Raw genomic sequence first — 23,627 nt, 5'->3', positions numbered from 1 at the left:
CAATTGCCCACATATCGAGATTATTCCAATTCTACCATTTACAGATTTGATTTAATTAGTTGACATGTGTATCCATACATTCAGTGAACCAATTTTATTGGAAAATAACTAAATGCAATTTAGTTCCTTGTATTTCAAGTGGAACCATAGAAAGAAGCGGCTCTATCAACTACTTTAACGAAGTTCATTATTGTAAAGAGCGTATTTTCTATATGAAGAGCCAGTAATTTACCTTTATTTGACAATGTAATTTGATGGCTCAAGTCTTCCTTTTTTTATTACTTTCCTCTTCTTATACAAGTTGTATTAGTCAATGTGCATTGCAACTTTTAGATTTTTTAAATGCTATGTCAATGTTAAATTTTTTAAATAAAGGAGTTCTATTGATAAAACTAAACTGCATCGTTGTAAAGTAAGTATATACTGATCATTAACGAAAAGACCAATTGATTTTAGGAGACACGTTGATCAATATGTAGATGTTAGACTTTTGATGTGCTTGGTTAGTGGGAGCTATAGGTTTATTAATTTCACTTATTGTTATGTAATAAACAAAGTTATTTTCTTTCCTAGATTCGTGTTATTTTTACAAGTATGCTAATAAATATGTACATGTTGATAATTTTTGTATGGAATTAAGCTACCTGAGCAGACCAAGGATAAAAACACATGCTACCTCAATATATGTCTAACAATCTGTAAAGAAAATTGTACAAGTAGCTTCTCTCTTCTTTATGGTATGATACTGGTGATGTAACGATATACTTTGGAGCTATTATAATTGTTTCTTTCAACAAGCAAATGTTTGTCACCATAGAAAGGTTTAGCTTCCATAGATGATGATGGTTTAAAAACGGATATAGACTTTGCATATAGATCAAAATGTACATGCTATGTCTATACCATTACCGCGCAATAAGGATTTGAAAATACAAACTTGTTTCCTTTACAATTGTTAAAAATATATACCGTCACAAAAATTATACATCTAGGATTTCAAATCATATAATCAAGCTCAATTTCAATACAAAATCAGATAAAACACCATCCACTTGAAAGGCTCAACCCAAGCTAAATCACTATGGTTGCCATCTTGTAATAACCCACAAATGATCGAGAATGGTGGATGCAATTAACCTCAAAAGAAGGAAGAAGAAATGAAGTAATGGTTCATTAAAGTCAAAAGAACGTGTTTCAATCACACCTGCTCTTGTACTCTTCCTTTGCTTCTAGTCCAACCTCCCTTAATCTGCAGCAACCTTTGAAAGGTATTGACATATTACCGTCCTGATTATGTTTAGGGAGTCAGTGTTTTGGATTATATGATTTTGATGTTTTTCCCAACTTGTGGTTAATTGATCTCAAGATATAGAATTGTTTTTAATCTACAAATGATGTTATAAAGACAGAATGTAATGATCAACCACATTTCTTACGAAGTGGGGTTTATGTATTTATATTAAAGGAATATTGATGTAATACATGATAGATAGAACTCTTAGAAATCATGAACTAGGGTTTCTCGAAAAACACCGTCGCCTGAGAGCCAAGTGAGTGACAGGTGTGTCACTCGAGCGACAGGCGGAAGACAATAATTCTATTCTCAACGTTAGAGCATCAGTTTGGCGACATGCTGTCATAATTACGAAGACTCTTTCTCCATGTTCCATATTCGAATCCAAAGACCTCTAGCTCATCTATACAACATTTCAGTAGACTCTTTAATTTTTAACACTCTTTTATAACAATTCTTTTTGTCTAAAAAATAGACAATACAATTGAAACCTAACAAAAATCTTACGTACTATTAAATAAGAGCTTTAACAAGAAATATTTCCAAATGGATTAGTAATTGAATCATACATGCTTCGCTTTGTGATTTTAGACATGTACTTAATGTCTAAGGAGAAAGAAATTTGAATAAGTTTGGGACTTTGCTATACAAATAGGGCTAAGGATGGGATTAAAAAACACGATTTTGCTAGTGGTATATTGGGGTGTGCACCCCACTCACATAAACGAGGGATCCACTCGAATAAAATATCATTTCTTTCTCATAGGTATGGAACTCATGTGAGTAGGGTGTATATCATTCGATACATCTCATTATGTACCACTAAACAAATTCTAAAAAACATGGGGACACTTGACCAATTTAAAAAAAAAATTAAAATTAGAAGAAAGCATGTACTGACACACAGCGTCTATTTCTAAAATCTGTCCAAAATCCCTTTCACATTAGCTTTACTCAAGTTCTTGACCATGCAGTGACATATGCTGAGATAAAGTAAAAGTCAATGAGATATAAACAATAATAAAGAAAAACCAGCACTCCACGATGACTTGGTCTTGTAATTTGTGCACCCATCAATTTGTATTATCGCAATGTAACCACATATTTAAGGCTCTTATTGATTTTTGTTAAAAATCATATTTTTTATAAATTTTAATAAAAATTAATATAATGTAAGTAATGGCTTTCTCTAATTTGGTGATTTAGAATTGTTTATGCAATTAATTGTTGTTTATTATGAATTTAATGTTGCTTTTGATGAAAAATAAAATATGATAATTTCTACAATGATTGGAGATCAATGGTTAATTGATAATTTTGCTGCACATATTGAAAACAATGTACTTGACAATATTGGTAATGATGTAATTATACGATATTTTCAAAGTAAAAAAAGGGGTAGGCTAAAGTTGTAGTATTATGTTAACTTGTTTTCGTAAATGATATATTGTTTTAAAAAAATGCATTTTAATTTTTGACTCCACAATACAAAATGTTTGAATCCACCCCTAGGTAAGAAGAGGTCTTCGTCAACTACAATCTATGAAAATATGTAGAAAATGAAGAGACACGTTGTCGATAATGAACATGGCTAATAAGAATAATAAATAACGAGCTATCTAGCTACTTATCTACGCAACATCCTTGTTCGAAGTCACTGCACTACCTAAAAAATAAAAATAAAAATAAAAATAAAAATGCTTGGAAGTGATTATCCTTTTTTATTAAACTAAAAATGATTTTTCATAACAAAAATCTAAGATAATCGCCCATAATATATTAGGAGGAAAATAGTCCATCTTGAAAATCCTTTGTTGTCTAGCTCGGGTATAATTGAGTTCTTAAGTTTATTTTAATTATTTTTTCAGTATTTGAATTTTTAATTGTTATCAAGTCTAAGTTTAGAAAATTTCTCATTTATGTTATATTTTGTAACTTTATTTTTTTTACTAGAAATCCGAATTATAACACAGAAGTAGAAAAGTGATAAATTTATATATGATTAGGTGATTCCACAAATTTTATTATTCACGCCTTTTTATAATGCACACTAATTAAAATATATTTTTTTCATAATTACACCAAATCTATTTTATTTTTACAAGGATATCACTAATCCCCTTAAAAACTAAAAAGAAAGGAAAAGAAGGTCCTCTATTTTAGGAGTATATATATCCTTAATCCATTCTACTAGACCATGGAAATCCTCAAATTTTGCTCATTTTTTAAATTATACCATCAACTTTATTTCGTCAAATTCTCATCCTTAATGAACCTTCAATTAGTTAGACATGTCTTGTTCTTACGTTGAAATGAAGGATAAATATTTGTTGGAACTTTGGTATTTGTTGTTTATTTTTCATATTTAAAAATATGAAAGGCCAATAGGTCTCTTCACACCCTCCTACTGATTTTTCGGATATAAATTCTCATAAAAATAAGATATATTAATTAAAAAAATGTTGAGGATAACAATGCGAAAAAAAAAAAATTAAGGACATGAGCGTGAAAATGACCAAAATTCGCACAAAAAAATCCCCCATTTCACAAAGATCCATCCCTGACAAAGAATTGGAATTGAAACTTCAAGATCAAGAGGCAAAAAATGAATTCGATTTAATGCAAAATCCGTGGTAGTTATATTTTTTATTATGCCTTATTTTGTGTTGTATGTTAATATGAGTGTAGAGATCAAGGACTAGCGCAAGTAGTAAGATTGAGGTATTATGAAGTCCGTAACTTCAGTTCGAGTCCCATTTAGAAAAGAAATTCAAATATAGATAAATGAGTGGTATTTATGTCATTTTATATAGGACCATCTTAGTAAGTAAGAAATGGTATAAACAACAATCCTATCTGATATAATCAATTTTCAATATATTAATTAATGCTCTTGCAGTTATTTCAAAACCTTGAAAGCTCAAAACACAAAATGCAGCTACTTTTATTCATCATGAATAGTAGTTTTGACACAAAAGGCATTGCAAAAGTAAGGTGCAAGTTCTTTTCCAAATACAACACTACAACCAAATTGCATAAACTAAATTTCAACTTGTTATTTCACTGTTGCAGCTGTAAACATCTTTGAATCAATACTCCATAAATCGCCTATTAATGTCTATAGGTTTGTCTTTGGTTTACCGGCAGCTATTCGTTTCGTGATAGACCGCATTGTCACGAACTCCTCAGCAGCCGAAGGGTGTATTCCGACCTGCAAAAAGTACAGTAAAAAACGTCTTAGAGACAGGTGGATCGTGTAGAATTTCACTATTTTTGTCTTCACAACTTCCAGATACACATTAGTTGCTGCAACCATCTTTATTATAAAGACTTCAAATCATGAATACACAGTGAAGTAATTGATCCTATTTGCCTACTTCAGCAAAGTTCGATAAATGATTTCTCAATGAATCGAACCATATGGAGCCTGTCTTTTGATTGCTACTCAAGTTCAGGAATGTTTCAAGAAATGCACTTTGCGTGAAAACTAAGAAATGGCCTTCGTACACCATTCGTATTAGTTAATGTCCAATGAGGTATTTTATGCTCCTAAAGGACTAATCAAAGCCTTACTCTCCATTGACATGTTCGGTAACATGCATTAATTGGTCCCAGAATCGAACATGACTAGACCACAGAGGTTCGCAAAGAATGGGAAGTAAAATGAAGAGCAACACGAAGTAATAGCTTTGAAAAGTCATTTCTGCTTACCGTGCTATCAAATTGTGCTTTGGTTGCTCCACATTTGAGTGCAATAGCAATGCCCTGTAGAGAACAGCAGAATATTACTACAATACAGATGACACATTCATATCCCAATTCACAGAAAAAGTTGGATGAGTATAGTATGTGAGGCTTGCAATATGGAGGATTCTTGATGCAACATGGAATAATTTTGATAAGAGGGCTAAGCCATAATTGTACGTAGATTTATTCGCAGTCACATGCAAAACATATATTCAAATACCAAACCATGGACTTGAATAGTAATGTAATTGATCCTCAATACATAATTCGAACGTAAAACCAAGCATGATATGAAGTAGATATAAGGAAAGCAGAGACCCCACAATATCAGATATTGACGCTGAAACTTAAACAAGGATTAGTGCTTTCTCATCATTTTCTTGTAAGAGGTCAAAGTATTTATCGTTCCCCAAACGAATTGGATGGAAATGAATCTGACACATGAGCGTAGCAATTTGACAACAAACAAGAAAAGGAACAAGAAAGAAAGGGGGTCCAAAATGAAAATAATTGAAAGCAAAGAAAATCAATTTAGCATATATTTAAAGGTGAATATTACAATGAATAAGCTCTCGACTTATAGAGCAACAAGTTTAAAATCAAAAGAATTTCTAATAAGCTAGAACTTTATCGAATTATCAAAACTAACATAATCTAAGTAATACAAACATATTTTGAAGTAAACTTTATTTTAAAGTAGTAACTAACTTCTATCTCTATCTCTATCTTCATCTTTATCCTATCTCTATCTCCATCTTAATCTCCATATGACTAAGAAAACAATGCAACCATAATCATCAACACGAAAGAGCAACAGGCACTAAATATTGGATTACCAAAAAATATAAATAACTAATACATGTATGTTAGTCATTTTAACTAGAGATTTTATATTTTTGTTGCAGATATTATCTTCTTTTACACATCTCCCAGTGCAATAAGGAACCAATGCAAGCAAATCCTTCATGACCACAAGCCATGTTGATTTTGATATTGGTCTCCCTATTATGACACGTTCTATCGAGAACGCATAACTCTCGTAAATATTAAAACAAATTAGGTGTAGTTAGATCATATTTGCTCGGATCCTATTTTCAAAAGTTTCAATCAGAGCCCAAAAGTTGAGAGGAGATTGTAATACTCAATAGTTTATAACAGTGGGAATGTATCTCCTTGTGTATTCTCTCTGTTATTTTATCACTATCTGTTTCCTTCTGGCTAGCGGTAGTTTAAAGGTGGTTAAGCGAACCGCTTAACCATGAAAAACTCGTGATTTTCTATGAGTTTACAAGGTAGGGTCTTGCTATAAGGTACTAGTGATTCCATTTTTTCCCCTGTACATGGGCTAAGGGGTAAAGGGGGCGGGTACAGTGAAACGGAGTCTAGAAAGTTGTACACTTTTTCTTTATTTTGTTCTTTAAGTTGAATAAACTATCTAATTGAAAGAATTATAGAGTCAAAAGACTCCTGGTAAACCAATCGAATCGAAACAAGGACATTTAATTCAAATGGAGGGAAGCAAGATTAACTGCATTTATTCTGTAGTGAAGAAACTTGCTATGTTCTGCATTCAAGTCATTGCTAAATAACTAATTGCTTTACTTATTCCAGCTCTTATGGTATTGCATATTTGGAAAAGATACATATGAGGCTAGGGCCAGGTCACTCAGCCCGCACATCAAGAGCTTGGCCTGCCCACTTTAGCCTCTATATATGGCCCCTAAAAAATTACATAAATGAGAAGACTAAATCAGCAATCCAATTTTAGACATGACTTGGCTACTGTAAGTAATCTATGCGTGAAGGGGAAATTGTTTTCTTATACTTTCAAATTCAGTTGTTAATTTCTCCTGATTCCCTTATAAAAGATAAAAATCATTAACATAAACAGAGAAGAGAACCAAGTACATACCTGCATGATCTCAGGTGCATCTGGCCCACACATGGACGCTCCAAGAACTTTATCAGTCTCAGCATCCACGACAAGTTTCATAAATGTCTTTTCTTGCCGTCTATATGATAATACATAATATTGTTAGAGCACTGGCAAAGTGAACCATTAACTGTTACAAAACAAGCAGGCAATATCCTCCCACAATTTTCACCACTCAGCATGAATCGGATCATATGATGAAGTATATTGTCTAAGCAAATAATAAAGCTTCTATATTATCATAACCAGCATGAATTGGCTAACCCTCTAATTAAACATTTCTGGTAATTTGTAATCTCAACATTTTATATCTCCAGAATCTCCAGGTGACAAGGTTTTATTCTCTAGTACAGACCAATGATTACACGACAGTGAAGTTTAACAAGGCCAACCTAAATAACCCAAGCACAGAAAATCATTGTCTAATCAACGTACCCAGAAATGGTGTTCTTCATTGCGTTAAACGTTGATGTGAAAACCAAAATATCACCATTTGCTTGCTCTATAGCCTGTTCTTCACTGAGCCCAACTACAGACAATGGTGGTATACTGTGAAGCAATACACGATACAAGTTATAACATCACCAAAAATTATTAACAATTCAAAAGATGTTTCAATTCAAAAGATATCGTACTAAACTATTAACAAGAACTGAGAACTATATATATTGTAGAATGAGGTTAAACCAAGAACCTGTATTGTCAGATTCGATTGGAGCACAAAGTCTAATTTGCAAGACCAGAAACTAAGTTATAGTCAGGGTCTGTTTGAGCCCAATTTTTTGGGAGAATAGATTTGATTTTTCGGAGAATGTGTGGTTAAATAGTAGGAAAAAGTTTTGGGTATACGTATAAAATTATTTTATTGGATTTGAAATGAGTTTCGTGAAAATTAATTTTCAAACAACGGAGCTCAAGCAGGTGCTCAATTTGAAACATGGTTCACATGTAATGAATGAAGTTGATTTATAAATGGTCAAATTTTCTTGTTCAGCTCATTTTAGCCCTAATAACTCTATTAATACTTTTTCCACCATCAATGTGAGTTTATTATGAATTTGTTTACCTCATGGAATTCATCTTTCTTTGAGTAAACTTTCCAAACTGAGACTAAGAAGTTTTTCATCAGAAAGATACAAGTGTCAGAACATGTACAATTGCAGACTTAGACGTCCTATTTAGAAAACACTGGTGAGAGCTTTCCACAACTAGCCTCTCAGCGAGGCGAGACATAGAGTTTGAAGACGCTAAGCAAATTCCGGGTGAAGAAGAAGAAATGAATACAGGTGAGAGATTTTCGATGAATTGGGGGAAAGTAGACCAGAGTTTGCATAGTAATAAAATTAAAAGTTCGTATTTCCACAAAAAACTTGAATTGCGAATGAAGGTGTTTATGGTGTAGAAGTTGTAATGTAAGTCTTAGACTGACAAAAATATGCATGGCCAAAAATTGCAATTTAAAAGTTCTGAGGATAGATGGTAATACCAGAAGACAGCACAGGGAACATTAGTATGATCAGGTTTCGTAGGTTCTCCGCCAAAAACGGTTTTCTGAGGCAACATCAAATTATTTTAATTAAAAAATCAGCATTTCAAGTTCATTTATAAAAAACAAGCATGTAAATTCATAATTAAAAGTAGGTAGAAACCATACTGCAAAACAGCTCCCTTCCATTAAAGCAACAGGAGTAAGATTCATGCGGTTCGTAACATCACCTATAGCCCATACGGTAGGTAGGTTTGTTCGAGAGTATTCATCAACCTGGAAATGGAGCGAAAAAGATAAGGAAACTAGTACGTGCCTAATACAGCACATAAAATTGTGGCATTTCCTGAACTGACTCCTAGCACTTTCCAACAAGACAAACATGAAAGGCAAAAAAAAATACAATACCATCATACGATGAAAACAAACCTTAACAGCTCCAATCTTATCAAGTTCAACACCTACAGCTTCGAGATTCAATCTTTTTGTGTTGGGGGCCCTACCTGAAACAATCACGAAGACAGTTGCATTTCACAACATGTTGGTACTTGGTAGGAAAGAATGAGCTAAAATTGCGAAATAAACATTTTAATTTTGACTGCTTAAAAATTTTATGACTTCACGTACAATACTACATATATAATTCAGAGCAAAATATCATACAAAGTTTATAATAATAAGAATCAATCTCCCAACTTCTGTATATCACATTACACAAACATAAACCACAGACAAAATTCCATTGATTGTAGAAAGAAGCGTGCGTGCACATCGTCACAGACACAAATCGGATATAAGTGTATTATTTTTCTCCTAAACAGAAAAGAAAACACGCTCATTAAATAGTGGTATTTTAGAAGCACTCTGCCGGTGTCATACCATCATTCTGCAAAATCTGGCAAAACAAGTTCACATGCAATGCCCTCTGGACATAGAAATTAGAAATTCTTTTTCAGAAAATTAATATAATTTCAGAAAATTCTTGTAAGAGTTTTGAATAACCCATACCTAACTATGAATACATGTAACAAAATCACTATGAATTGCTTCTTGAAACAAAGAAGTTATATACAACCCATTGCACCAAAAAGGATATTTTAGATGAAGTGTCTATATTGAATTTGTTTAGCCAACAAAATGTACTTTCAACAATTTAAAATATTGGGGGTGTGGCAAGGATTAATTACTAGTTACAATTTTTTAATCAGAAATGCCAAAAACGAGCTAAATATGTCAGAATGCCAGGATGGAGCTAAATATATGATTTCAATAACAATTTACACTAGCTATTATCATTTCTGATTCAGAAATCGGAGCCCAGTTCAGGATGAATATAACTCACAAACCACTAATTTGCCTCTATGGCATATCAGCAGGCTAAAGTCACTACTTCATAGCCTAATAGGAAATGACTTGAAATTACCAGTAGCAAAGAGTACCACATCAGCCATCAATTCTTCACCATGATCAGTGCAAACTTTTATACCATTTTCTGTCCTCACCAGCTGCATCACCATATCATTGTCCCAATTAGGCTTATAATAAATGGAAATGTCAATAACATCAAATAGAACAAGAAACCAAAAGATCCAATCAGAGAGCACCTCAGTTAAGTTTGTTGTAGGATGCAATTTAATACCCCTGCCTTCTAGATTTTTTGCAACCACTGCTCGCATTTCATCATCAAATCCTCTGAGATGAAAGCTTTTAGATAAGTGATATGTGACTCAACACCGACAGAGAATCAGATATATAATGCAAGAACAGAAAACAAATACCAGGAAAACCAAATCAAAAGGGGAGACAAATACAGGTAACAACATCTATATGTCTACAGAATGAATATAGTAATTTGTTCTTTTTCGTTTTAAATGAGCTCTCCAGTAAAATTGTCAAGTATATGATCAAAGATGCCTTTAGATTTTATACATTGTGGTCACTTTAATATTGGAATGACATCATATGGTTTTTCCCATATAACCATCATAGAAACATATATTTATATACCGTACGATTCATTTCAAGAAATGACTACTACATATCCAGAGATAAGATCAACCACGTGATATTTATAACCTTAAAGGGAGTTCCTTTCTGAAAAATAAATCAACTGTTGCACCCATCCCACGCCATATTGAAGCAAACTCAACAGCAATGTACCTATTAAAAAGAGCACAAGTCATTCTCAATTAAATTTTAGGTAATTGGTTATATTTCAAGACAGGTCATTTGAACTTCTAAGCATGCTAAAATGATCACATAGTACAAAAGGTGAAGAGGTAGCATACCCCGCCCCAAATACAACAGCTCGCTTAGGTAACTCTTCTAAGCTCAATGCCTCATCAGATGTTATAGCCAATTCCTAAATGTGAACCATGAAAACATATGTACATCAGCATACATTACAGATAATGAGAGAAGTATAGATAAATATATCAAAAAAGAAACTAGATAAGAACAATATTATGATTTATTTTCTCTGGGGGCGTGATCTAGGCATGGTACATGTTAAAATAAAGACTTTGCAGTCAAGTTTCATTGCGTTTGTGTTGCTGAAGAAGAAGAAGAAGACAATTAGGAAGAGAAGAAAAAAATTAAGACTTTAAAACGCATCTCACATTAAAAGTAAAGACTTCTCCCACTTGAAAAAGGAATATGATCGAACGTGAAAATTACTAGCTAATAAATTCTAAAACCAATCATAAATTGGTGGGACTTCAAATAAAACTTAAATAATATAAAATCCTAAATCAAAGTTTGAAGGATCAAAGTTACAGCAAAATTGAAATATTGGAAAACACCCTCAATTCTTAAACTGAATGAAAGGTGAGAAAATTTGAGGATAAGACTCCAAAATCACCATAGAAACTTTCCCCTTGATCACAGATCTTCGTAGCAAGTGTACAATACCTAGGCTTCCAAATTCAAAAGTTGCGGTCCGTCCAACCAATTAATTGTGTTTACATGAGGAGCAGGAGTGTGAAAATAACAGAGAGACTATAATGAAGTTCACAAGAAATGAATTGGGAAACAAAAAATCTAGGGTCCAGTTACCAACCAAATGAGCCTTATTGATCAACTCCATGGACATAAGTCACAGCCAAACTAAATGTAGCTAGTCTGTCACATTGAACCATATATACGTACCTGCCCTGGGATAGCTACACGTTGAGCCCTACTTCCCGTTGCAATCAGAATGTTTTTTGCTGAATAGCTAATCTTGGTGCCATCCAATTGGACCACTTCAACTTCATTAGGACCAACAACTCTTCCCTCTCCTTCAAATAGTTTAACTCCCGCATTTGCAAGTAATCGCTTATAGATACCAGTCAATCTGACTATTTCCTCTGTCTATAAATTTCCAAAAGTATTTGGTTACACAGTATGACTAAAAAAGGGCAAACCAAAGGCAAAAAGTATGGAAAAATCATATAGGAAAAATAATATGCAAGATTTGATCCTAAATGCAAGTAATCACCACTGAACTATGTCTTGAAAAAAGCAATTCATCATCCAACAATTAAATAAGAAGCAAACAATTCAAAGCCTTATACTTTGCATATCTATTAACTACTGAAAAAAAAAAAAAAAAAAAACCCTCTGCGGACACTGACATAGAAAATCAATAAACATGATTACTAAAAGTGTATATCCTTACTAAACAAAAAAAATTTAATACATTCAACTGACCTTTTTCTGCAAAAGTTTCTTCCAATCGAAATCAATTCTCTCATTCAGTTCCCACCCATAACTCCTCGCGTCCTGCAAAACCAGGCATAAAATGTCCAAACTTATCCTCAAGATGAAAGGTAATTAGTAATGATCTTTGCAACCCATTTAAAACAAATTTGCTGCAAATAAAGATAGAAAGGGAAAAAAAAAGGATCAAATAGCACCTGCAGTTCAGGCCCAAAGGAAGCACCATAGACCAAAATCTTTTTGGGAACACAACCACGAATTACACACCTGAAACATCAACAATAGTCTTAGTTTCATATTTTATCTACTTTACTCCGAACTTTCCATCTTAAGCATTGAAACTTGTAAGAAAAAAAGGATCCACAATCAATGAACATTCAGACAGTACCCATCAAAGAAAAAGCCATGCATCACATGTTTCACCACTGCAAATTATGGATTAGTCTAACAATGGATGCACAACAAAACTCCTCTGTGTTTGACACCTGTTAAATTTTTAAACCATGAAAATTGGAATAATATTGGAATATGCATAGAAATAAATTTCTTAATGGTTCAAAACACTATAATTTTTGCTTCCTAAGAACCACCCCAGCCGATTGCAGTTACAGTCCTTCTATACAGATGGATCCATGACAATTACATTTGACATATAGATGTTAGAACCATGAAATCAGAATGGTGCTGGAGTGTGTATAAAAAATTCAGTAACAGTTCAAAAGATATAATCAATCCCAACTGCATCAAAGTTACAGTAGTCACATGATGTCATCTTGAAGAGGATGGGCTGTCTTTTAGAGAAAAATGAGAAATTATAAATTGTATTAAAATGAAGGACCATAAGACACTCCTAGGATATTGGATTCTTTGGAATAAATAAAATGAGAAAAAACCCTTATTAGGCTTCCCGTCATATATTTCTAACTGTCACAAGTTTAATAATGTACAACACAGAACATTCTAAAGAAAGAAAAGCAGACTCATATCTGAATGAAATACATTCCAAATAAACCATCAAGTCCAGAGAAATCGCATCTCTAGACAAGCCAACAGTTCTTCAATTGACAGTAGCTGCAGTATCATGTTCAATTCCTTGTGAAAAAATACAAATTGGGAAAGAGAAGATCCCACATTAACTTTGCAGATAGAAAAATCAGTGATCGACTTAAAGCCCTCCTGCAAGTAATTTTCTGGATTGTAAGTCCAGGCAATTGCAGACAGTATGCACAAGTATTGTGTAAGTTCTTCATTGATCAACACTAAAAGGGAATAATACAAACTGTTGCTGCAGGTTCAGAAAAACTGTACAGGTAAAACCATGAAATTTAATAGCAGTTAAAATAAAATAGTTCAGCAGTAAGAAAGTTCAGGAGAATAAAGCATAATGTAAACGAGACCAGGCATCACTAATGAACTAACTGAGGTTTCAATTTCAACAGACTTACGTTCCGCCAACTCCTCCAATAACTTCAGAGCTTATAGGATGAAATGGGAGCTCACAGATCCCAACCTGGTAACATATTCAAACTTGTTAAGCCTAAACTTGATAATTCAGTTATTCTGTAATTGTTTTCAGTCATTTATATACTTGAACAATGCATACAGATGTGAATAAGAGATGGAATTATAACAACTTACACGAATATGTAATAACTTAGAGTAGCCGTTTCTTATATTCATACCTTAGCTCCATACTGTGCTGAAAATCGCGAGGCACGGACTCCACCACTACCGGCTCCAATCACAAACAAATCAAAGTCATAGTGAGTCTCCTCTCCATTGGGATTGCCTAGCTTCCCATCAATAAGCATCTTCCTTGCCATAATGATAATACTACACATATAAAAAAATCCACAGACAAGCAGTAAGAGATCAGCATATGATAACAAGCTCTTTCACAGCCTAGAAAATCGGAAGAAAATAAAACAAAGACCCGATCTAAAGTAAATCGACGTTAACTAATTGCACAGTTTTATAAGCACAAAGTTGATGATTTTGGATTTTCAGAACTGTCAATTCATTATTCACTAGAAGTTTATGAAAGTGTAGAAGATCACAAATTTCCGCATAAAAGGAAATATGAACAACCAATGTAATAGTCTCCTCTTTCCCTTTTTCTCTCGAAGATAGCCTGAACTCAGGAAAGAGAAAATAAAAAATAAAAGATTGAACTTCAGACAGAATAATTGAAAAACAGGCTAAAAATAGATTACTTGAGTAGAAATTGAAGAAAATGAGATAATAGCTTTTGACAAAAAATAATCAATAAACAAGCAAAAAAAGATTACCTAGCTAGAAATTTGAAAAAGAAAAATGAAAAAGAGATTACGGCTTTTCACAAAAATAATCAATAAACAAGATAAAACCAGATGACTTGATAAAAAAATTCTGGGTTTTTCTCTTCCTTTGTGAACGTCAATTGTTTTTTCTTCCCAAATAAGATGCTTTTAAATGAAATTTAAAAGTGATTAGGAATAAAACACCTTTATTTATTCTTTTTTCAATTTGATCGGGTAGGTGTCTAAATTGAATTTGAGTGCTTGATGCAGAAGATCGCCACGATCAATACTCTGAATGGTGTGATATACCTTTTATGCATGTACAGTTGTGGTTGTAGTCTCGTAGAAGAGAGAGAAAGAGGGAGAGCCGGTTTCTTGTTTCGCAGTTGACCAGGTTACTATAGGAAGATGGCAGACTGCAACTAGAATACGTTTTCATTATTATTATTATAAATTATTTATAAAAAGTTAATCTTCATTTTCAATTATACAATTAACAATTCAATGAATCCACAAATTTATCACTCTCTACTGTACTTGGCTTTAAGAGTCTGTTTGGGAATGATTTTTTCCTCCAAAAAATTGATTTTTTTACCGTTATTTTATTATTCCAACTGTCATATTAGACTTCTTCTCTCACAGATAGATTCCACTTTTCTTCTAACGATCAAAAAATCAATTCTCAAAATCACTCTCAAACAGGTTATAAATGACAAACGGGACTAATCCCTGTATAATCATACTTGGTGTATACTTTTATGTACACTTTAATGTAAAGTGTACACCAAGTTTGATGGGGAAAACCGCCATTTGTCAATTAAAAAAAAAATTCTGCTCACGCGTTCTTGGAAAATAAAATAAATGTCAAGAACGATGTAAAAGGGGAATGTACAGGCAGCAAAATCCATCCCTTTGACCCACATCTATCAAAACTTAACACACCATCATTTCTATCTATATAAAAAGTTATGCTATGTATACAATTATTTTTTGCAACATCACAGTTATCCATTCTAAAAGTTGTTTTCCACATCAAAAAGCTCGAATTTTGACAACATGTGGTTGTCAATCATATTTGTACAACTAACTTTCTGGTTCTATAAATTAAACCGTTTATAAATTCTTCCGAAATGAAGGCTTGTATAAAACTAAGCTCATGTTCGAATTTCATTTTTTTCGAAACTTATTTTTCCTAAAACCCATTTTAAGCAGGGGCAGACCCAAGGGGGGTCCTGGGTTCAACCATTCAGCTGACATTCCAGCCCTTTTTTTTTTTTCTTTTTGTGTGGATAAAGTCCTGTTTGATATCAATTGAAATCTAACTTTTAATATAAATCAAAGTTAACAATTAATTTTAATAAGTATTTCATAGAATTCTTAACTCTTATCAAAATTTACTAAGAATCTGATTTTAATTCCCATCAAATAGGGGTAAAATCACAATAAATTTGGATTTTTTTCTCTTTTCTCTCATTCTATCTTACTTTATTCATCACGCCTTTTACCAAAACCTTAACCATTCTAATTTTTTAAAATTTTTTTATAATTTTTCTACAAATTTTTACTTTGCAATCAAATTTTCAATTAATTAGAATTTCAAATTGCATTTTCTTCTATCCTATTTGTGCATATAGAATGTGTATGAACTGATTACATTCAATTTAAGTTATATTTAAGGATTTATGTTTATTGATTGATTAATATTAGTAATATGTTTTTCCTTTCGATTATTTGAATTTTTTAGACGTAAGATATGAGCAAAGTATTAATAAAGTGACTGTTAGAAATCAAATTGATGAAAAATATGAGCAAAATATTAATGAAAAAATGTTTTTTAAATATAAATCTGCATTTTTTTGGATCAAGTATGAATCATTTAAAAATCAAGAACAAAGCATTTGATTTGTATAGAGTTTGATTGTGCTCCCTAATCCAAAATGTTTGCGTCTGCCCCTGATTTTAATCACATAATTTTTTATAAAATAAATTTACACGTAAATTGTTTTTTCATTTTTTAATCACACACTCTCCAAAAAAATCACTATATTGGAACCTATTTTCATCTGAAAATAGGGTTCAAATAATAACCTATTTTTGCCCCTGTTTGGTCCTTATTCTCTTTTTCATTTTTTTTCTCTCTTTTATTTTCAACTACACAACCTTCCATAAAATAATATTACATGCAAATAAAAAACTTTTTATTCTTTTTCAAAAACACATTTTTAAAAAAAACACTATTCCAACTATTAAAATTTGGAAAGAATGGGAGCCAATTCTTATTTCAAGTAAGTCTTGCAAACGAGTAAGGAAGTCCTTGTTTGACTTTCTTTATATTAAAACTCTTTGTCTAACAGGGCCTGTGAACATGCAGCATGGTTCCGATAGGTATGGGATGTCTGGATGGAACAACAAAATTGTCCAAATGAAGAAAAATTATTTTTTTTTTCTCACCACTAAACAAAATTCTTTTTTTCATACTCATTTTCAATTACTCATTGTCATAATAAAATATTTTGCACATAAATCCAATTTTTCAACTTTTTAAACATACACTTCTCAAAAAATTCACTATTTCATAACTCATTTTCTTTAATAAAAAATAATAATAATTTTAATTTTTGCCAAACAGGAGCTAAACAACATAATTTGTTACTCCTCATAAATAGAGCTCCCAATAAAAGCCACATAAAGGTACTACACGCAAACATCTTACAGTCAACCAAGTCAAGATAAAGAAAAGGCAAGAGTTGCTCTATAGTCAAAGCACTATTCCCACCCAAGGTTCTTTTGCCGAGGCATTTCCTCCAAAAGCCGCATCTCTTCACATTCGAAGCTCTCCCTCTTATAGTTGAAGCACTAACTGCCTTAAGGCGAGTCTGATGAGTATCTTTAGGAATGATTGATATAACATTTGTACTAATAAGTATCAGACATATCAATTTAGGAGTGTAGGACGGCTAACCTCTTGTCAATGTATGATAGAGTGATGTGAAATTTTGGTTAATTAGATAGAGCCACGTGGATCTTATTAAAGGGTGACCATGTCAGCCTGAATTCTATAAATAGCAACTCTTGTAATATTGTAGTGGATGAAAAAAATAATATGCTAAACTCTACACACTTTACATAACTTTTTTGCTCGTCCCTTGAGGTGGAGTTTGAATTCATTCCACTTTGGTATTATTTACGCTTTATCTTTGTTTAACAATCATCATTATCGCATCGTCAATGCCCGAATATTTTCGTCTCATGTCACAGAGCATCTCTCACGTCCATTACCGCTACAACCCTACGATTGAGTCTCCGTTCCAAACATGCTAGAATTTGCTAGCATGGACGCGAGTGAGCTCAACATCTATTGGTGCATTTTTTAGGATCAACATAAATTAAAAAAAAGTAGAAGTTGGAGCAACCTAAAGGAGATCTCAACACACAATTTCCAGCTGAACTCCATTAAAATAACACCCGACTGATGCATCAGAATACTGGAGCTTCAGTCAATTTGAACATAAAGCTAAAACTCAATATGAAAACATAATGCTGGTATAAAAGTATAGTTCAATTTATTTTTCAAGCCACTTGGTTTAAAATCTGAAGAAGTTGCAATACCAATTTAGATGACTGAATTCAAAAATCTCAGCCGTTGGAGAGAAGACTAACTTGATTCAAAAGTAGAATATAACAAGCTGAATTATACCTTCTATACGACGCATTATAATTAAGCATTAGATACATGTAAATAAAACTTGAATAATCAGACATGAAAGCCATTCCTTCAGAATATATATTCTGATCAATCTAGTCATCCATGAAAATACCCTATTCAGTATTACACCAGTCATTTTCTTTCCATTAATTACAGGCTGGCCAAAACACCATGTTCGAAAATTAAATGATAGAATGTAGCTAGAACAACTTTGGCATACTTCAGAGGAAAAGGCAAAGTAATTAGTTCCACTCAAGACCCCCAAGTGTGATGGAGCCCATTCCTTCCCACACTTCATTGCACCCGACTTCTTCGTTGTCAACACCTTCCATATTGGAGTCCCACCAACCACCACCATTTGCATCTGTTCAAAAGTGAAGGAAAATCAAAAAAAAATTATATGTTTCTCAACAAATTTAGAGCCAAAAGTGGGCACGAATATCAAGGAACACAAATATGTAATGGACTTATATTAATAACCATCATCTCTAATCTTATTGCATCTAAAGATACCGGACTTACAATGATTGAAGAGAGGTCTATGTTCTTCCTTCCTCGAAAAAGTTTTCCTTTTTCCTCTTTGTGATGGCTTTGAATCGTCTCCAAGAACTGCAATTCGTTTTCTTGCAGATGGCTCATCATCATGGCCTTGTAATTCATATGGAAAGAAAAGAGTAACTTGAAATACTGTATGAGAGAATACTTATTCATTCTTAACATTATTGAAAAGAAATAGATGCCTTTACCTGAACTCATCTACTACCCATGCAAAACATAGATAAAGTATAAATTCATTTTGTGGAGAACTTTAATAACAAAAGGAAATCCAAATTCACAAAGATCTGAAGTTAAAATGGAATAGAGTTGTGTTATAAATCATGGTTTCAAGTTTTATTGCCTCTATGGATAGCAAACTTACAATAATTGAAGACAGGTTTAAGTTCGTCCATGCTAGAAATTTTCTTCTTTTTTCCTCTTGATGGTGCCTTTGAATCTTCTCCAAGAATTATCAAACGCTTTCTTGCAGATGGCTCATCTTCATGGCCTTGTAAGTTTGATGGTAAAAAAAGAGTTTCTTTAAATGCTATATGAGAAAACACTATTTCTCAACATGACTGAAAGTGAACACAAGCTCTGACATGATATCATCTGCTACACACACATTAACACTAAATACATACATGGACTTCGTATCTTTATCCTTTCCCTCGAGAATCATTACCAAAGGAAACCATTTAGTCAATAGTAGAAGAAAAAGTTTAAATGTATCTTCTTAAAATGGCAAACAATGACACAAGCTGCATCTGGGTGGAAAACTCTATCCAATATGAGTTTGGGGTTTCTTATGGTAATCAGACATGTTTGATGATTCTCTCTGTCAACTAACTGAAAACTTTTACAAATAGAAAACTTTTACAAATAGACAGGCAAACAAATGACACTGAGAGGCCTATACTTGTAGTAATTTTTGGTTTTACAAATAAGTTTAATCAGGCTAACTGCTAGCTGAGAAATACGCTAGACAACAAATTGAATTTCAATTAAATGAATAAATTAAGTAATTATCAGAAGCAACTACAATTATACGGAAACAACAAGAGCTAACTAAGAAGAAATGACAAACCTTCAGACTGATTTTTTCTTTTCCTTGTTTGTTGTAGTTCATCTGTTTCAATAGTTCCCATCTCGTTATTACCACAAGAATCTGTGTTATCTTTTTTAAATTTCTCAACATGCTTGAACATTTCAAAAACACCGTCTAGAGAACAATTCACATTTGCATCTCCTCTTTGCTTACTGCCACTTTCTCCTTCAGCACACCTTTTCAATTCTTCACGACTTAGTGGCGACACAAATGGCCTCTGCTTCCCCTGCCAAGGATGATATGTTGTTCCTCTTAAGCATCTAAACGCACACATTACAAATCATCTAAAAGATGAAATTGAAATAAAGAGAAAAGTTCAAGCACTCATTGTCTTCTCAAAAGAAAGTACATCTTTGGAAAAATCTACCTAATTCAACTATAGTTGGATTTTCTAATCTGATTATCAAAGCTGCAAATGCAACGGATTCCAACATTTTCTTGAAAAGCTTACAAAGTTAGGATGCTACCTTCAAAGATTATATGACATTTATCTACATCCAAGAAAAAATGTACAAGGGTAAAGCTGAACTTAGCCTTTGTTTGATTCACATTATTTCCAAAATACATTTTCCTCCACCTGCTTTTAATCACACATTCTTCAATAAAATAATATTACACATGAATTCAAAACATTTTCTTATTTTTTAACCACACATTCTCTATCAATCTACTATTCTAAGATGCATACTTAGCCAAAAATGGGGCTCCATTGTTCTCTTCTTTCTAATGCAAGTTTTTTTTTCCCTCGATTTTTAGGAGCTAAAATCATATGTTATAAGATTCAAACAATAACTAGCAGTACATGATCCTGTTATACACGAACCCAATATGCTCTCTTTCTTTTCCCTTTTCAAGGATTCTTTGTTATTGTGAGCCAAAATTATATTAAAGATTAACAGAATTCAGAAAAGATAACAGCAAAACTGCACCGGTACTTCCCATTTTCCATAGATTAAAGTAAAAAATTCCCAATATTGGAATCAACCAACATAGCACCCGAATAATACACCCATTTACATTCTCATTTTCTTATTAATGCATAAATACTCTTGAAAAACTGCTTAAATAGTACCTGAACTGATGTGGGCAGTACTGAACTTTTGTGCAACTTTTGATTGAGAAAATCAGATAGTGAAACTCGAGAACACGTTTGATTGGGAGCTTTAATTTCAACATTCTTCTTAAAATCACCGACTCTGAAAAATGCACAAAAAGAAAATAGCAAAACAAAAACCCAGATACTAGGAACAAGGAAAAATGAAAAATTCGCCACAATTTGACTTGTTTTGGAGTAATTTACCGATTTGAAGTGCGGAAAAGGAAGGTTGAGGCAATAGAGCGTTGGCCCGGTGGGCGAACTGACGATTGTTGTGACTTCATCTCTCTAATTGGAGTTTTCCTTTGCGTTTTCTCTGCCTGAGACTGAAATTTCTTTTGAAATTGAAATAAGGGCGCCAGCTTTTGCATCTAATTGGCGCCAGAATAAGTACAAGTTTTGAAAATGTTCCTTAGTACTTATCGAACCTTTGAACTTTGTGATGATAACGTCCCAAATCTTTCATTTGAAGTATCCCAGTCCCTAACCTAAGAATTGTTTGTTAGTATAGTCCTTTTCTGATGGAAAAGTCGATTTGACCATTAAATGGTCAAATTTTTATTTTGATTTAATAAAATTTAAAAAAAGGACAAAAAATTCATTTTTGTGCTAACTTGGAAATATGAATAAAATATTTTGAGTAGTTTTACTCTCACATCTGGATAGTCTTGAAACCAGATTTGGACCAATCAGATTCGTTTGTACAATTTTTATTTTTTATTTTGTTTGGTGATTTAGGAGGTGTAGATTGTTGCAATGGTGATGGTTCTTAATGAGTGACAATTGATTTTTATGGTGATCTTTAATGGGCATCGACGGTGAAGGTGATAGCGACAGTACAGATTAATTTGTTTTAATGGTGATTTAGGATTTAAATGAGGGGGTTCAATTTTTATAATCATACAAAATAATGAAATATATTATTTTGTTTTGTATATGTGATCGATAATACTTTAATATACAAGTCGTCAGTGAGGGCACATTATACTTTTTTGAATAATGTTATTCAGTATAATTGGTGTTTAACATCGATTTAGATGATAGCATTCGTATCATTAAGTTATAGGTTCAATTAAATATGGTGATTTATGATTCATTTATTGTGACATGCTGACACCTAAAATTAGCATTCAACACCACTGGTGTTAAATAACATTATTCTATATATATAATTTATGTTTTTAGATTAAAGCTCTTTTTAATTTAGTTAAAAATCAGATTTTTAGTATATTTTGATAAAAGTTGATGAATTATACGACAAAAAAATTAATAAAATTATAAATCTCATCAAATGTGTGGTTAAAATTGAATTTTAGAAAACGACACATGTCAAGATCGAGTTCAAGTTCGAGTTCCCCGTTACTCTTAGTAAAAAAATTGGAAACCTCACTGTCTGAACACGTAACATGTGTATTTTAAGAATATTGGTCCACCAAAACATCGATTTCAGACAGTCATTAATTTAATGAATTTGGAAGACGTCCAAGTCGAGAAAAGCACTGTCGGCCTTATTTAATTAATTTTAGCCAGTCATTAATTAATTTAATCTATGCACTAATCAGCCATTTTACTTTAATTTAATCCTGCAATCTAATCTTAGGCTGCTTTTTATTTGCTTGGCTAAAACATCATTACTGGTTTAGCAAATCTATGGAAAATACGAATCAGAGTTTGAAGAAGGGGAGGCTTCTTGTGGTCCCTTAATTGTTCAGAATAATATGTAGTATAATCAATTTACTTTGCACAAACTTGTATTAAAAATAACAATTTGATAAGTGAAAAATTGAATAGATTTTCAATTTACTCAACGAAGGAAAATAAAGCATAAATTAATATGATCGATACAAGAATTCGACTCTTTTTTCTAAGATGATAATAAGACCCCACGCTGGTGTGACGTTCTTTCGACACTCGTCTAGCAAAATATAACAATCTCGATTTATAATAGTACCGCTCTAAATTATAAGACTTAATGAACATATTAATGTTTTGATCTCTCTAAACCTGAAGAGGTCTAAAATATATATAGATAATAATAATAATAATAATCGGGATCAAATGCAAAAGACGGAATAGTGAAAGAAAGAAAGGAATATTATTTTCGTAGGAGAGAATTGAAAGGAATAAAACCCAATGTATAGGGGTCAATTTATAGAAGTTAAAAAGGTGTTTCCAAAGACACAATTAATGAAAGTTGTGTTTGAACAGACAAAACAACTGCTTGGATAGATAGGTTTGAACAGTCAAATCGTCACGTCTAAAAGACGTCACGTGGTACGTACAAAAAAAATTTGGAGAGATAAATAAATAATATAATTAAAATATTATTTTATCAAAAAACATATATACATATATTGGACATAATACAAGCCAAGGCTCAGGGTCTGTAACCCATGCCCGGCCACGGACAAGTGGCAGCACGTGCATGGGCTTTAGCCTAATCTGGTAACATGTATGTCATCTTCCCTTCAAAGATTATTGTTATTTCTTGGAATCCAAACTCTAACCCTTATTTCGTCGAGATTAAAATCAGATTTTTAATAAATTATAATTAACGTTGATAAAATATGTGGTTGAAAAGTTGTAGTACCTATAAAATATATGATTAAAATAAATTGTTGATTTTAACTTAAATTAAAATCTAGCCCCCGTTTCTTTTTCATTATTTCCCCTTTAAAATGAAAATTATGACCGTTATCCATCACATAAAGTCACTAAATTTGAATTTCTATTTCTTGTGTG

The 23,627-nt window shown here is 32.5% G+C and overlaps 2 protein-coding genes across 6 annotated transcripts; both read right to left on the bottom strand.

Moving 5' to 3' along the window:
• Positions 1–4,210: 4,210 nt before the first annotated feature.
• On the bottom strand, positions 4,211–14,861 carry LOC111381111 (glutathione reductase, cytosolic-like). 5 transcript variants are annotated; one of them, XM_023004834.1, is made up of 17 exons: positions 14,748–14,861; positions 13,842–13,992; positions 13,605–13,669; positions 12,357–12,426; positions 12,151–12,222; positions 11,608–11,811; positions 10,749–10,822; positions 10,537–10,620; positions 10,065–10,152; positions 9,884–9,965; positions 8,890–8,963; positions 8,629–8,736; positions 8,461–8,525; positions 7,410–7,523; positions 6,954–7,053; positions 5,006–5,059; positions 4,211–4,505 (listed from the first exon to the last, which is right to left on the bottom strand). In XM_023004834.1, exons 1-17 carry the CDS (start codon positions 14,756–14,758, stop codon positions 4,413–4,415), a joined length of 1,509 nt encoding a protein of 502 aa, XP_022860602.1. In that variant the 5' UTR covers positions 14,759–14,861; the 3' UTR covers positions 4,211–4,412. The 5 variants fall into 5 exon arrangements, with proteins under 5 accessions (XP_022860602.1, XP_022860604.1, XP_022860605.1 ...); XM_023004836.1 differs by having other exon boundaries at positions 14,643–14,838; XM_023004837.1 differs by lacking the exon at positions 14,748–14,861 and adding an exon at positions 14,448–14,606.
• A 3,268-nt stretch (positions 14,862–18,129) lies between these two features.
• On the bottom strand, positions 18,130–21,214 carry LOC111381114. Its single transcript, XM_023004841.1, has 6 exons — positions 21,090–21,214; positions 20,862–20,985; positions 19,769–20,015; positions 19,064–19,189; positions 18,667–18,792; positions 18,130–18,508 (listed from the first exon to the last, which is right to left on the bottom strand). Exons 1-6 carry the CDS (start codon positions 21,167–21,169, stop codon positions 18,387–18,389), a joined length of 825 nt encoding a protein of 274 aa, XP_022860609.1. The 5' UTR covers positions 21,170–21,214; the 3' UTR covers positions 18,130–18,386.
• Positions 21,215–23,627: the final 2,413 nt, after the last annotated feature.

The sequence above is a fragment of the Olea europaea genome, unplaced genomic scaffold (genome assembly GCF_002742605.1).
Source record: "Olea europaea var. sylvestris unplaced genomic scaffold, O_europaea_v1 scaffold2257, whole genome shotgun sequence".
NCBI lineage: Eukaryota > Viridiplantae > Streptophyta > Magnoliopsida > Lamiales > Oleaceae > Olea > Olea europaea.
The sequence above is the reverse complement of the archived record's forward strand: the minus strand, read 5'-3'. Positions and strand labels throughout refer to the sequence as shown.

Bases quoted from the DNA above. Each gene is read 5' to 3' on its own strand.
- LOC111381111 (XM_023004834.1), bottom strand. The intron at 9,966-10,064 runs GTGCTCTCTGAT...ATGGTGATGCAG, and splicing joins CTACAACAAACTTAACTGAG to CTGGTGAGGACAGAAAATGG. The intron at 8,737-8,889 runs GTTTGTTTTCAT...CTCCATTTCCAG, and splicing joins ATAAGATTGGAGCTGTTAAG to GTTGATGAATACTCTCGAAC.
- LOC111381114 (XM_023004841.1), bottom strand. From the start codon at position 21,169: ATGAAGTCACAACAATCGTCAGTTCGCCCACCGGGCCAACGCTCTATT. The intron at 18,793-19,063 runs GTAAGTTTGCTA...ATGAATTACAAG, and splicing joins TAAACCTGTCTTCAATTATT to GCCATGATGATGAGCCATCT. The intron at 18,509-18,666 runs GTAAGTCCGGTA...ACTTTTGAACAG, and splicing joins TAGACCTCTCTTCAATCATT to ATGCAAATGGTGGTGGTTGG.